This window comes from Accipiter gentilis, chromosome 29, assembly GCF_929443795.1.
Source record: "Accipiter gentilis chromosome 29, bAccGen1.1, whole genome shotgun sequence".
Lineage (NCBI taxonomy): Eukaryota > Metazoa > Chordata > Aves > Accipitriformes > Accipitridae > Astur > Astur gentilis.
The window spans coordinates 7198262-7212992 of NC_064908.1; the positions used below are offsets into that span (position 1 = coordinate 7198262).

Genomic DNA, 14731 nt, shown 5'->3' on the forward strand with positions numbered 1-14731 from the left:
TTACAAAGCTGCTATTTCCTATTTTTTCTGTGTGGCAGAGCAACACGGGAGCCCAAGAAGGCCCAGGACCCTGTAAAAAACACGCTAAGGCTCCAGGTAATGCTGTTTCCGCCATGAAAAGCCGAGGGCAGTCCACATGCAAGCCCTGCAGTGTGACCCAGCACCGAATCATCTGTCAGACACTGGTTGTCTCAGATCCCCCCAGCAGGACACTGCAGTCCCAGTTTGCATTTGGGTGTTCCCTTTTGTGCTCATCCCTGTCTGATTCTCAGCTTGCTGGGGAATAAACTCCCACTCTCCATCTCCCTGGGAAACACCCACCCGGATCCGGCCCCCACCGGCACTCCCCTTCTGCCCCTGGAAGCCAGCTGCAACTGGAGGGCAGGGAGGGGAGCGGGACATCCTCCCCGATCCCCAGCAAGCCCCATACAGGGACAGGAACCAGGTGACACTAGGCAGAGAAAGGATCTTCCCTTTCTTAGGCATTTTTGGCATCCTGGAAGATTCAAAGAAGATTCAGTCCATCAGTGCTCTGTCACTTGGACTTGGAGCCCAGCAGAAGGCAGCCCTTTGCAAGACCAGCTCCAGACACTCCGGGAGGGGAAGCCAGGAGAAGGGAGCAGTTTTGCTGGCGTCTATAGCTGCTTCCCACCCTGAGCCTCTGCCCCGGGAGTCCCTGAGGCATCTGTGCTCCATGAGGATCTTCCAGCCCCTGTAGCAGGTGAGGATGGAGGGAAGCTGGATGCTCCAGTGCTCCTAATTGCTGTGGCCATGGACAGGATTGTTAAGCCAGGCCAAGATGCATTTAGCAAAAGCTCCTATTTAATTTCTCTTGCCTCGGCTGGCCTTTTTCTTCTCGAAAACTGTAAGTAGACATTAAAGAAAAAAGGCAGCTGGCACAAAGAGGCTGTCTACTGCTCTCTGGGGCTCATGGAACCCTTCCGACTCATTCTCCTCTTCTGAGCCACAGCAGCTCACTGAAGGCAGGCAGCCTGTTTGCAGGATGGCTGAGGAGCCCAGGCTGCTCCAGCTGCTGGGAGCACATTACTGAAATTGGGAGGAAGGGAGGAGGGCTGGGAGGGCAGCAGCAGGGAGGTGCTTCCTTTGGACCTGCAAAACTTTGGCATTAGATTTGACAGTAATTTTGCCCTGAACTCTGGGTAAGAAATTCCTGGTCCTGAACCAAGGCCTAGAACACAGGAAGGGGACGAGGATCACAAGGGGAATGTGCTGCTCACATCCTGTGTGCAGGGAAGGCTTTTGTCACAAAGAACCGGGATGTCTTTTGCCTTGCAAGCGGGAGAGGAGCCATGCTGCCATGCCGGGTGTGCACAATGTGCATGAATGGCCATCGCTTGCTGGGGGAACCCAGCCCCTGACCTAGCATGGTCAAGCAGATCAGAGGTGACCTGAAGGACCTAGTCTTGCTGGGCATGGCCCATCCAACAGCTCGGACCACAGCAGGTCACCTCATCAGTCGGGGACATTAGGAACAAGTGGCATTAGGAACATATTAACCAGGTGTTCAGGGCCCTGCTGAAGTGAATGTGTGGGTCTTAGTTAACAGGGTACAGCCATATTACTGAGTGGGGCATTATCAGCTGCCATAACTCACATTGGCACACTGTGAAGAGGACAATGACATGAGCACCTTGACATGACCCACTGCAGTCGGTCATGATGGTGACAGACCTTCCACAGGGTTCCCCAAGGCCTTGTAGAGAGTTAGAGACATACCCTAGAGCTGACCTCGCCACAGCATGTGGGGATGAGCCTCCTTTCCCCTGGAGGTTGGGAAGCCTCTGCCAGATGACTCAGAGGACGTGTGGAACACATGGTTCTTGAGATGGTGCTGCAGATGCCAGCCTTCAGCAGACTTGGACAGACCTGCCCCCTCCAGCTGGCTTCCCACAGGCATGAGGCAGGGGCTGTCAGGTTTCGAAGGCTCACATACCCCTCTTTCTTTTCTCTGGAGCAGATCGAGGGGGTGTGTTAAAGGCTGGCTGTCAGCTTCAGGAAGGGTCCCTGCATCCCAAAATTCAGGGTCTGCTGCTGCAAACCCCGGCTTTGGTCTTTGCTCTGGAGGGGGCTGGAGGAGGACACCAGGCTTGTGAAGTACATCACCCCATCCACAGAGAGTGAGCGCGGTCCGTGCCTGTTCCCTCCCCAGCACGGACAGTGGCATGCCTTGCCGTCTGACAGAGGGACACTCTCTACCCTTTCTGGGAGGGTAGAGAGCCCAAAGTTCAGTACATCTCACCTCCCAGTGTCTTCCCCAAACAGCAGACATGCCTGTTGCAGCCTGTGCACCACGGGGCTGGCTTTGGCTGTCCTTTCCCTTTCGCTTGCTGCAACCTCCCCATCTAGCCAACAGTATCCAGCAGACCCAGGGGATGCAGGAGACCAGAAGTTTTCCCTTCTGGGACTCCTCTGTGAGCGCTGGGACAGAGGCTGAGCTGTGCCCGGAGCTGGGCAGGTGCCGTGGGTCCCCACGCCATCTAGTGTTGTACTAGCAGTGGGACGTGGGAGTGGGAAAGGCTGCAAGACTCCCCGCTCTCCGCGGGTCTCCCAGCTTCCCAAGGCAGGTCAGTGTGCAATCTCCACCTGGGAATTTTACCCGCTCCAGTTTTATTTCCAAAAAGGCTTAGGCACCTGCTCGACTTCACCCAGTGTAATCTGCACACACGGGTGCAGTTTAAACATGTCAGGGTCTCGCATGGCCGGGTGCTTGGGAATGGTCACACCAGAGGATTAAGTCAAACAGTGTCCTGGGCCAGTGGATTGGGACCAGAGGTGCCAAAAGGAGTGACCAAAACTAATCAAGGCATCAAAAAATGCTGTTAAGAGCTTGAAACAAAAGCGGTAGCATTCACAGGATAATGTCAGGCTAATCAAAACCTTCAAAGAGAGCGGAGTTCACAAGCTGTCCAATTCCTGCATGGATCTACCACGGCTCTCACAGCTGGTGGTGTAAAATTATTTTTCAGTGAACATAAAGGGACCAAGGAATTTTATTTTTTTTAACTTCAGACAAACAGGCTGCTGACAGAGGTAAGAAGAACAAATCTAGACCATTCTAGAAAGTGATTTTATTTTACAAATAAAGTAGTTATTCATAACAGAGCAGTTAAAGGAAATTCAGAGAGACTGAAAAGAAGGAAACTGGTACTTAAAGATATTAGCTGCTGGGAGCACACAGACATGGTTTTTGCTCAGGATCCAGGGGTTGGCCGAGCCATATGTTCTCACGTTGATCATCCCAGGAGCAGACATGGAATAATGAATTTTCGTTCAGAAACTCACTGCTGAAATAGGAGAAAGGCCAGAGCTGGACTGAATTTGAAGGAATAGATCATAGGAAAGCAGAGATGGGACTGTAGTCACATGTGTCAGGGATCCAGGGTGTCTGAGATGATGGAAGGATGGCAAGAGGCTCGTAGTCACAGACAACAGTCTCCTCTTCCAGCCTTTTTTTTTTTTTTTTTTTTTCTGGGGATATATTCCATTTTCAAGAGAAGTCAGATCTGGAATAGGGCTGCCATCCTTCTGACTGCAATTGCTACAGAGCAGAAGCAGTTTGCAGAAAGCACACAACAGCCGATGTTTCCAGAAAGGCACTGTACTGACCCACCAGTGTGCAGAGGGAATCCTGCAGGTTGGGGACACATGCAGACCTGTGCACATGCAAAGCAGCTCTGCATCCCAGAAGCAGCGGTATGTATGCCAGAAGTTTTGGGATCACTGTGTGATTTACAGTCAGTTCGCATGAGATGTGGCTGTGCAGGACTTCTCAGCATCCAGCAGCTTAGTCAGATGTCCAGGAATCCTAGACAAATGCAGCAAACTCTCCAAATATGCCTGGGTAAAATTCCTGTGAGGAAAATAAAAGGCACGTTTTAAAAACGTAAATGGCTGATAGTCTCAATCAGGCAGTTTTCATGGGAGCATGGGGTGATCTTGTCAGCTGCAGGGGGAAATGGGATAGCCTCCCACCCCATTACCACGTTGCAGATAGGGAAGGTGCTCACAAAACCGTAAGCTGAACCGCTAACGTGGCTGTGCCCATCACTCTGCAAGAGCTAAGGCTCATGTCAGCCTGGCATGCAGCCAGAAGTAATTAAATACTTGAAGCAATAGATGCAAAGTTAAGGAGCTCCAGGCCTGGTCCAGCATGGACCCAGCACGCTTGTCATCATGAATAACCAATCCCACTGGGAAGAACGCAATATAAAGCATGGGATGGCAAGAGCTGGTCACGCTCAACACGACCCAGCACGCATCCCATCTCTTGCAGGCGCCAGGAGTGTGTGTTGAAGGATCCAAGCCTCCAGCAACCCGCAGCCAAAGGCCTTTCTCAGCCAAGGACAGCAACTTTGTATTTATGACTCTTGATTGATTTACCACTGTTAATTTGTCCTGTTGCTTTCAAACCCACCTCAACAGCGAGCATCTTTACTGCCCTGCTGTCAGGAGCTCCCTACTAAACTGTGCATTGTGTGAAGCCCTTTTCCTTGTTGCTCTTCTCTGAACCATTTTTACACTAGTAATCCCTAACTCCAGTTTTGCACGTTTAGACTGCTAATGAACCATGATCTGGCATTTCTATGAGTATTGAGTATTTAATAGCCCTTAACGTGGCCCCTAACTCTGTTTGTTAGTGGTTCCTAATAATTTGCATGCTGGGGGTATCAGATACACTGCACTGTAGTTCCTGGGGTTTTCCCTGGAACTCTGTTGAAAACTGCTGGGTTTTTTTTAAGACTAATGAGCAAACGCCATCTGCTCTGGGGGATTTGTCACTGATCATTTAGCAGCGTGCTCATTCTGCAATTCCTCTAATGAACAATTCGAGGCAAATCCTCTGCTGGGCAGCTTGATACCGCAAAATAACCTGAAGAAGAGGGGCAGCCCCTCCGCTCAGAATGAAAACCGTGCTCAGCTGTCTGCCAGGAGAGACCGACCCTCAGCACCTTCACAAAGCAGAGCCAGGCAGGCACCGCAGGGCGCTGGGAGCGGGATTCTCCAGCCACGAGAGGGGGCTCCGAGAAGGCGCAACGGAGCCAACCCAAACATCTCATCGGAAAAGGTTCACAGTTCGGCTTGGCTACAGCAGGTAGAGCTGGAAGGGAGCAGCCTGCGGGCCTACAGGCATCGCCCTCCACCGCGGGCCGGTACGCGGGGACCTGCCCGGAGGACGGAAACCCGCGGGGCCCGGCGGCTGCGGCGATGGTGTCACTGCGTCCCCGCACAGCTCTGCTCCTCGCCTCGCAGCTCCCGGAGCTGGTGCCGCCTGAGCACCGCTCGCTTCGCCTGGGGACGGCCAGGCTCTGGATTTAGCTCCGGGAGAGACTGGAAACCGCCTCTCTGGAAGCTCAGCATCCTCCTGGCCGCCTCACTGGCAACTGCGTGGGCGGGAGGGCAGCTGGACCCGCCAGATGCGGCCTGGTTTCCCTCACAGACGGGGCTCTTCTCCGTGCCAGCCATTTCTCCCCACCCTCCCCCGTCCCCCAACAGCCGCCTCATCCTCACAAGCCCCCGCACCGGCACCGCGGGCTGCCCCGGCGCTCCCCGGCCCGCAGACGGGGCCGCGGCCGGGCGGTGCCGGCTCCTCACGTCACACTCAGCAGCTCCCCCGTCCCCCCCGCTCCCCGGTCGGTGGGCGGGATCCCAGACCGAGGCGGCGCGGCGGGGAGAGCGCTGCGATGGCGGCCGGGCGGGAAGGCGGGTGGGGCCGCCCCACGCGCAGGGGCCGCTGGGAGCTGTAGTCCGGGTCGCGCCCAGGTGCGGCGGCGCGCGGGGGCCGCCGGGAGCTGCGTCCGCCCCGCGGGCAGGTGCGGCGCTGCCCGCGGGAACTACATGTCCCGGGATGCCGCGGGGCGCGGGCGGCGCGGGCGCGGCGGCGGCGGCGGGGGCGTAGCGAAGATGGCGGCGGGGGCGCTGCGCCCCGCTCCCGGCTGAGGCTCGGCGAGCTCCCTGCGCCTCAGTGCGGCGGCGGCGATGTCGGAGCCGGAGCACCTGGGCGGGAAGCGGGCCGAGTCGGCGCGGCTGCGGCGGGCCGAGCAGCTGCGGCGCTGGAAGGGCTCCTTGACGGAGCAGGAGCCGGTGGCGGCGGGGGGCGGCCGGGGCCGGCACCGCGGCGCCGGGGGGTCCCGCGTCCGCTTCGAGGAGGGCGCCGTCTTCTTGGCCGCTTGCTCCAGCGGGGACACGGAGGAGGTGAAGCGCCTGCTGGGCCGCGGCGCCCGCATCAACACCACCAACGTGGACGGACTGACAGCCCTGCACCAGGTACCGGGAGCCCGGGCTCGGGGCGGGCGGGAGCTGGGCCCGGGGGCGGCCCGGCAGTCCCTTCCCTTCCCCTGCCGCCGAGCGAGGCTTCCCCCGCGCTCCCCACCGAGGCAGCGGGGAGGGGGACGCGGGCTGCGGCTCGCTCTGCCCTCGCCGCCTCAGCCCCGGAGCGGGGTGGGGGACACACACGAAGGTTTCAGACGGTTCCCCTGCTGATGGCGGGGGAGGGCAGAGCGGTACCTGCAGCACCAGCGGTGGGTTGTTTATAAACAAAGCGATGACAGAAAGCTTTGATCTGAGCCTCATCCTGCGTGTTTAGCGCGAGTCTGAAGCAGAGACCTAGTTTGGAGGGAAGCGTGTTAGCAGATTCCAGTCGAGCAGCTTGATGTACCGAGTTCTCTCAGGGATATTAAGTAGCTTAATTAGCAACATAAAACGTTGGGCTGGCAGAACTGCGAGCCGGGCTAGGTGGCCAATTTATTAATTTTTGGAAAACTTCTGACTTTGTGCCTGGGTTCTGCTGAAATAGCAGCAGTACTAGGAAAATTTCCGGGGGGGTGTGCGGCTTTTGCAAGGTCAGAAGTGTCTCATCAGCTTCTTTGTTTGTGTTGTCAGAGTTGCCTTGAAACTCCCCAAATGCTCTTTGGCAACCTTTGCATAGACCAGAGAGTGCCCGCATCTCAGATAAGCGACGCGGATTCTATTAATACTCATCTAAATGTGCTGAAGATCATACAAAAGTGGTCACAGAAGTTTGCTTCAGAGTGGTAAACCCTTGCCTGTCTAGAAACATGTGCTGTGTTTCGTCTGTAGCTTTTGCTGTCATTGTGTAAATGAACAGGAATGTAAGGGAGTATGTGAAATTGCTACCCTTTAATATTGGGAAACCTGTTACTATCTAAGACTGATTCGGAATTTAGCAGGGCATGTGAATTCAGTGTCCCAGATTGTTGCATCTGGTCACTGAAATGAATCTGATTTGAATCTGGGCCAGCCTCAGGAAGAAAATTTTCTTAGCTCAAGATCTTGTAGATTAAGCATGTAGTGTAGCAACGGGACTAGGAAGAGAAGCACAGTCCAGGAATAACATCTGGAAATAATGTGTTTGTAAAGAATAATGCTTTAATAGCACAAATAGCAGCACAGTAATTGAGTTGATTGGGCTTTCTTCTTTGCTGGATTGGTGTTACTGAACTGAAGCATTTGGGACATTTAAAAGCTCAGCTCACAAGCTTGCTTGCTCATGGCTGTCAGTGAACAAGGGGCAGTGATATTGATGCATTTTGCTTTGGAGTTCCAAAAATAAGTTATGAAGAAAAGAGCATAGCAGTTTATGGACCATCAGGTTGAATAAGACTTCAGTTGGCAAAGCAGTGAACTTTGTAATGGCTTAGGTTTTTTTTATTTTTTTTTTTTTTAGTATAGCAATAGCAAATAGATTATGCTGCTTAAGGAATCTCCAATACAGCATGTAAACATTTATTATCAGATAAGTAATCGTATAGAGACTGGTAAGAGCCAGTTACTGAAGAGCTAGTTATTGAAAGCATATTGACAAGCAGGAAGGCTGAATCTAAGGTGGATAGAAGTATGGTAGGGTTGGGATGACTTCATGAGGGCTTTCCAGCCAGGATTGATTATGATCTCTTCAGAAGTATCCGGGTATATTGCTGATGTATGTAATGTAACGCTTGGCCAAAAGCGTGTCTTGAAGTGCATTGGATTCATCAGACAATGGACGATTATCTCTGCAAGGTCAAACTTCTTGAATATATGACAAGCCATATATTGACAAGCAGGCTGCAAATGTAATTCTGTATACGTAAAGAATTGTGTCTTAGGAGCTAAGTATCGGGTAACATATTGTACAGTAACACCTAAGGCTTGATACTTGGAAGAGCATTTTGATCAGTGAGTAGTCATGCAGATGCTAGCTGTACAAGCAAGTGTCTTCCATGAAGTATTTCTTCAGAACCTTTATAGTAAGGGGAGTTGACCTTACTTTGAATTTAATAAAAGCTTTGTTCCAATGTCCCGTTGATGTATTAACACTTTCTCATCTGCATATCTCGGCACCAAAGAGTGCTGAGATGTTCTTGCACACCAAGATTGAACAAACACTGATTTGTTAGAGGTTTTGTTGTACATGTGCATCTTGAGTCTGTGAAACTGTATCAGATGAAAATGTTTATTATCATGGTTGAAGAGGTTGTTATGAGTTCCTTATCACTGAACATGTCCAAAATATGTTTGTTCATATTCCTTGGGGAATGATACTCTCTGTGGTAAAGTGTCAGCTGAGGTCCAGTTAGGTTGAGGGTCCCTTGAGTGCTGGTTGACAAAAGAAATGAATGTAGTACACGTGAGGGTTTTTTTTAATAACTTCTCTTAGTATTAGAAACATAACATGAGATATAGGGCAGATGGTAGTGACTGTCTGCTCTTGTTTAATACTTGTAAAACCAAACAGCCATGCAGTGAGGAAGGAAATCCTACACATTGAAAAGAGTTTGCTGTGTTGAAGGAAAGATTGGGTAAATTATTTTTTTCTTTGGTTAAAGAACTTAATATTAAGTGAGGCTTGCTCCGTATGAGCAAATGTCTTTTTAGGTAATGGAAGGGTTAACAAAGTGAATTGACTTAATTTGTTGAAGTCGGCATCTGCTTCTACAAAACCTAAGGCCAGTCTTAGAAATCGGGTTTGTTTGAAGTGCACAGTGGCCCCAAATGCTGTGTGGCGTTCAACAAAGGTAAAATTACACTTTCTCTAGTATCTGGGCCACTATGACTAAGAACCATTGTGTACTTGCTGGGTGAGAAGCTGTCTTTGCTATTTATAGCTATGAAGCTGTATTTGGAAAATAACCTTTTAAATTACAAGTGGTGTTTCTGAGCCTCCAGATTGCGTCGTCCTCCTCTTTGGAGGCATCAGGTGCGGCATAAACTTACACCACAGGCCAGTGTCTGTTATCTGTATTGTGGCTTCAGTTATACGTGTATCTTTACGTTAGTGCCTGCCAAATGCTTCTGGATGAACATCAATCCTGTATTTTCAGTGATTAACTTAATTCATCGAGTATAGTGTATTTTTGGCAATGGTTTTGTGTCTAATGCAGAATGGAAAGGGAGATACTAGCTAAATGTGAGTGAACATCTAGAAATCATCAAGAAAACTGCTACCAGTAGCTGAAACAAACCACTGGTCGCAGTTGAACTTCTTTAGTGTTTGGAGATGGTGGGAAGTGGGCATGAAATGCTCCCTCTTCCTCCTGAGCAACAGATGGAACCAAAGAGTAAACTTTTATAAAAATTGAGTCTTAAGGGAAAAAAATTCTGATGCTGCTAGTCAGGAAGGCATCTCCAAATGTGATGGCCAATGCTTGTTTGTCTTTAAGGACTGGTTCACAAACCATGACAACACAAAAGATTGTTTATCCTTTGTCTGCCCTTTGATGATTTACCTGCTGTTTTCCTTTTGCCTGTTCCCTGGAGGAGCAAGTTGCTCATGAAATAATTTCTGAGTTTCTGTCATTTACAATACTCTTAAGGTAGCCTGGCACTTGCTTTTGACTTATTTTCAGGTGCTGGGCACCTGTGGTAATTCAGAAGCTGCTTCATGAAAAGTCAGATTAGGTAGTGGAGGCCGTAACCTCTCTGGCAGTCCCTGTTTAAGTTATTCTTGCTTCTAAGCCAGAGCTGTAAAACTGCAGGCATGTCCAGTTGCTCTTCCGGGCTTTATAAAGAGGCATCCATGTCAAACTAAAGCTGGTCAATTTGTGGTTGCTGTGCAGCAAATTTGGCCCTTTACTCGCTTCCAAATGTTGTGTGCAGTCCTAGCAAAGCAGAAGGCAGCAGAATTTTAGGACAGTCCAGAAACACAGCCAGGACTAACACATTACAGACCACTCGTCCTAATCACAGCAGTCTGGAGACAGTCGGAGGTGCTAACACCCCAAAAAAATCCAGGAGACTGAGGGGAAGAGGGGAATCCTGTGTGGATTGGTGTTTTTTCTATTTAGGATATCACTGCTAGAGAGCATGGAGCAAAGAGTTGGAACTGTAGTAGTGGCTGAAGCGCCCTGGGTTGGTTTCACAGGATAGCTGAGAGAGATCCGACAGTCATTACCTACACAGAGTGCTCATACAGCAGCAGCTTCTACGTGAAGTTTCTTAATTACCAAAAGGTAAAAGCTAGCTTTTGCCTTGAATTGTGAGGATATAACACAACGTACAGTTGCATGAAAACTCTTGTATGAAGTATTCAGGTACTACATATGCATATGTTTGGGGCATCACAGCTGTACTTTAAGGTAGTTTAGCTTCTGATCGGTGAGGACAGTGTCATACATCGGGCTGCATTTTTTAAGATTGGGTGGCTGCATTGCCTAAAAATACATTAATCCTAGGGAGAGAAGTTTATCTAGGGAGAGTCATACCTTTTCCACTGCACTCTGCAAAGTTTCTTTCTGAAGGTATGCTTCTGCCAATGAAAATGGAAGTTGCAAGCTGTTTGTACTGTATTTAATGCTGCTCATCAAGCTGAAATATGACACTGTCAAAAATAGGGTATATCACTAGCGTAAGTGAAATACTTTTATGCGGGTTTCACTTCTAAATGGGAATACAATAGTATGTACTCTGAATAAAGTGAGAAAGGTTGGAAGCTACCTACGATACACCAGGAATTTATTAGACAAAGCTAGTTAAAATCTGAAGTGCTGTTTTACCAACCTGATGTTTTTATTTTCTTGCTTGTGGCTTACTTGGTCCCTCTTTCAGCTTGATGTTTTGTCCCTGTGGGTTAGTTCAATTGTCTGTCCCTTGCATCTCTATTTCAAAACAATCTCCTAAGTGGGCAGCATTAACTCTAGACTAAACAAACTAACCTTGAACTGAAATGAGTTAGAGCCTTGGAGGATTGATTGCTCCTTGCAGCAGTTGGAGGAAGTCTTCCTTTGTTTTGGTTAGGGGCAGTTTCTCAACTGGTTAGTTAGGCTTCTGGTAACTGAAGCCAACCACAGCATTCACTCGGCTGCTGGATGCTAAGAGGAAATTTACTCTGTTTTAGTAAGTAGATGGGTATTTGTGATGGGAAATGTGCATCTTCATTGTTTCCTTCCTCAACCTCTGTTTATCCTATCTAGTGATTAGATGAGTCAAGCTCTGTTGCTCCCCATAAACAGTGAGCAAGTGAACTGATAGGATTTTCAGTTACAACTTCCTTTATGGCAGCAGCTAGAAGTGATGACCCTGGTCCCTTAGTGCTGTCTGTGGGAAAGTTCTCATCTCTGCAGCAGTGCTGCTTGCATAGTCCAGAGCTCTGGCCCCACATGGAAATCTCCTTTGGGAAGCAAAGGTATTTTAGGGAATGCTTGTTATGCTTAATATATGCTGAAAGCCTTCTGACTTTCGTAAATCAAATTCTTGAGCTTGAATTAGAGATGGAGACAAGTCTTTAATGCTGCATACTTGTCTGAATCAACATTGTTTGATAAGATTGAAAGCCAGCTCAGCAAAAAATGCAGGAATGAGCAATGAATGAATGCAGTGCCTGGAACGGTCGCTGTTCCAGAGCAGTATCTTGTAGCTCCTGTTGGCATGGCTGAAACCTGCTGAAACATTAAAGGCAACGTTTAAGTGCAGAACTCTCTCAGCTGTAACCTAGATGAAACTACTGTCATCCTGGTATTATTTTTGCAATTTATAATGCCTCTTGCTTATTTTAACAGTGAGTGTTAGGGGCTGGGAGCTGCTTCTACTACAAACAGGTTTAGAGACTTAGAATTCAGATTAGGTACTGTGGGGCTTGTGAGACATCTGAAGCACTGTGTGTTGTAATATACTGAGATAATAACTGACTAATATTAAAATTTAAGACTTTTGAGTTGCTATGTTAACTCTCAATTGAGGATTATTATATACCGTAAGTCAAAAAGGCCTGTCAGACTGCATATTAGAGCAATCTTTTTAAGAAGGTTGAGAGAGGGGAATATTATGTAAGTGGTTGTATAAACTGCGATTTTTTTTTTCTTTCTAACTTTTGAATACAAATGAGGGCAGGGGGAGCATTAAATACTCTGAAATGTCTGCTCTGCTTTTTGAAAAATTGTGTTTGTGCACAGGGCTGGGATAAAAAAAATGAGCAAAAGAGAAACCCAGACCTTTCAGGGGAATAGTAGCCCCCACCCTCCAGTTGCAAGCTCTCCAAATGAGTGAACCGTTTGACCTCGTGATAATGGTATGGCCCCAGCACAGTGAAGGTGCCCAGTATAAATCCTGGGGTCTGAGTCTGCAGTTTATTTTCAGCTGTCCTTCTGAAGGGAGGTGCAACAGCTGTCCCTGCAATCTCCTTTATTGGGCTGCAGCAAACTGATCTGCACAGGGATGAAAGGTGCAGCTCACAGGAAGAGGTGTTCAGTATGCCTTGGCAGGAAAATTTCAGTTTATAAGAATTTTGAGGGAATGATTTGGTGGTGATTTAGGTGCCTATTTTTATGGGGCTCACTTCAGCATGAATGGATTTAAGAACAACTTCATAGTGAGTATAGTCTGTATAGGCCTGTGCAGAGAAATGTTTCAAGCTGCTGTCAACTTCTTGAAAATGGAGGGTGATGTGATCTGCCTGCGCTGTTGGGGCTCTTGAAACCATGACTGTGATGGAGCTCCAACCTGCACAGCTTATAGGTGCCAAATTTTATTTCCTCCCCTCACTCCAGAGAGGCATCTCTTGCTGTGGTGGAACAGGACCAGTCTTCAATACTTAATTCTTAAAACATGTTTTTCAGAGGAAATTTGCTTTTCTAGATTTCCAAGCTAGTGATAATGATATCCCACACTGCTGACAGCAGAATCCAGAGGCCTCTCTTTCCTCATCAAGCTCTTGACAATCATGAACATCAAAATTCCTGATTCAGACACCTACACAATTTCTCATGACAGCGTTCATGCGTAATAATTGCAATGTACAGTACTTAAAAATGACTAGTATTTTAGAAAATAGATTTATGTGCACTATTGTTAAATGTTTTCATGTTAAATAAATTTTTGAAAGATCAGCGTCCCAGCTTTAAGCTCTCAGCATAAATATAGTCTTTGCTCATCTGCAAACAACTGAAAATTCACTCTTTAAATGCTGTGAATTTTTTTAATGCTGTTTTTTTAGTAGTTTGTTTCCTGTAGCTGAAAAAAACAGAACAGTTTTAACTTGTAAGAGTCTCACTAGAAATGTTTCCATAATACAATACGCTGACCTTGCAGAGGGACACAAGCAGTTTCAGCATTGCTTTTCCAGCATTCAGCCTTGCTCATAAATCTTTGTGAAATGTACAGAATGCAGAATGACCACCTGCCATTAGCCTTTTATGTGTCACTGCCTTTTCAGGGTAAAACTAAACCTGGCCCCTCTCTGATACTCTGAGCCGGAGCATTGATTTGCCACAGTGATTGCTCACCATCCATTTCTGGAATCTGTCTGAAGCCACCACCTATTTATAATTTGTCATTCCTCGCTGTCTTAGACAGTTAATGTGATTTCGTTACAAAGCTTTATGCTTTTTTAAAATCTGAAATCATGCAATAGCAACAACTCATAGTATCAGGCCTTGTCTAAACACAACTGCTGGTTTAGCAAGAGGTGACTCCAACAGTGATTTAGTGAACTGATGTGACTTTGTGTGTGGGCTCTGCTGGCCTAACCTGGCTTATGTCTGTTTAGTTTTGACTTGTAAATATAATACCGTAACCCAAATGGATGTAAACCAGCTTGAAGCTGGTAGGGCCCGCACACAGAGCTGCGCTGAATTAACCGTACTGTTTTTTGTGCTTGAACTGATGCATCCTGAAGTACTGCTGCAATGGTTTCATTCTTAAGTCAAAGTATGAAGCAGGGTTTCTCTTCCTTTTCCAGGATTTGAATTTGTATGGATTGTCAGCCTTACCCAAAACAATTATTAATTATGCATTGATCTTGAATGACAACTTGATACTTTGTGCGAGACATGTTAATAGGGATTTCTTCCTTGGAAGATTGCTGGGGCAGCTGAACTCTGACCCAGCAGGCTGTGAGTGATGGGGCTTGCTTTAATTGTTTTGGTGTATCCAGGACACTGCTCTGAGTTACATCATTAAAAGAGACTCTGCCTTTGCCAACAGAAATCATCAGAATGTTTACCTTAAATACCGTTGTGGTTTTGGAGGATGAAATGTTCAAAATTTTTATCTAACAAGCCATTTTTCTACCCCATTTGCTGTCTGATTTCTGTAAGCGAGATGACATGTTCTCCAGTGTAGACAGGTTCAGTGTTTTTGTGGATAACAACCAAATCTGAGCTAACTGGTTGCATTAGCACAGCCTACACCTGTCCAGGAAGAGGTGCATATCCTATGCCCGGTTAGGAGTTTAACTGCACCCGTTACAGTCATACAAACACTACAGACTTGCCAAGTG

At 48.0% G+C, this 14731-nt stretch overlaps 1 protein-coding gene across 4 annotated transcripts in view; it reads left to right on the plus strand.

Annotated features, from left to right (window-relative positions):
* Window positions 1-5893: 5893 nt before the first annotated feature.
* Window positions 5894-14731, plus strand: part of PPP1R12B (protein phosphatase 1 regulatory subunit 12B) — a 124637-nt gene continuing 115799 nt past the window's right edge. For all 4 annotated transcript variants that reach the window (XM_049832382.1, XM_049832384.1, XM_049832385.1 and 1 more), the window contains exon 1: window positions 5894-6285. In XM_049832382.1, the coding sequence (XP_049688339.1) occupies window positions 5998-6285 (288 nt within the window). In that variant the 5' untranslated portion in view covers window positions 5894-5997. The remainder of the gene's footprint in view (window positions 6286-14731) is intronic.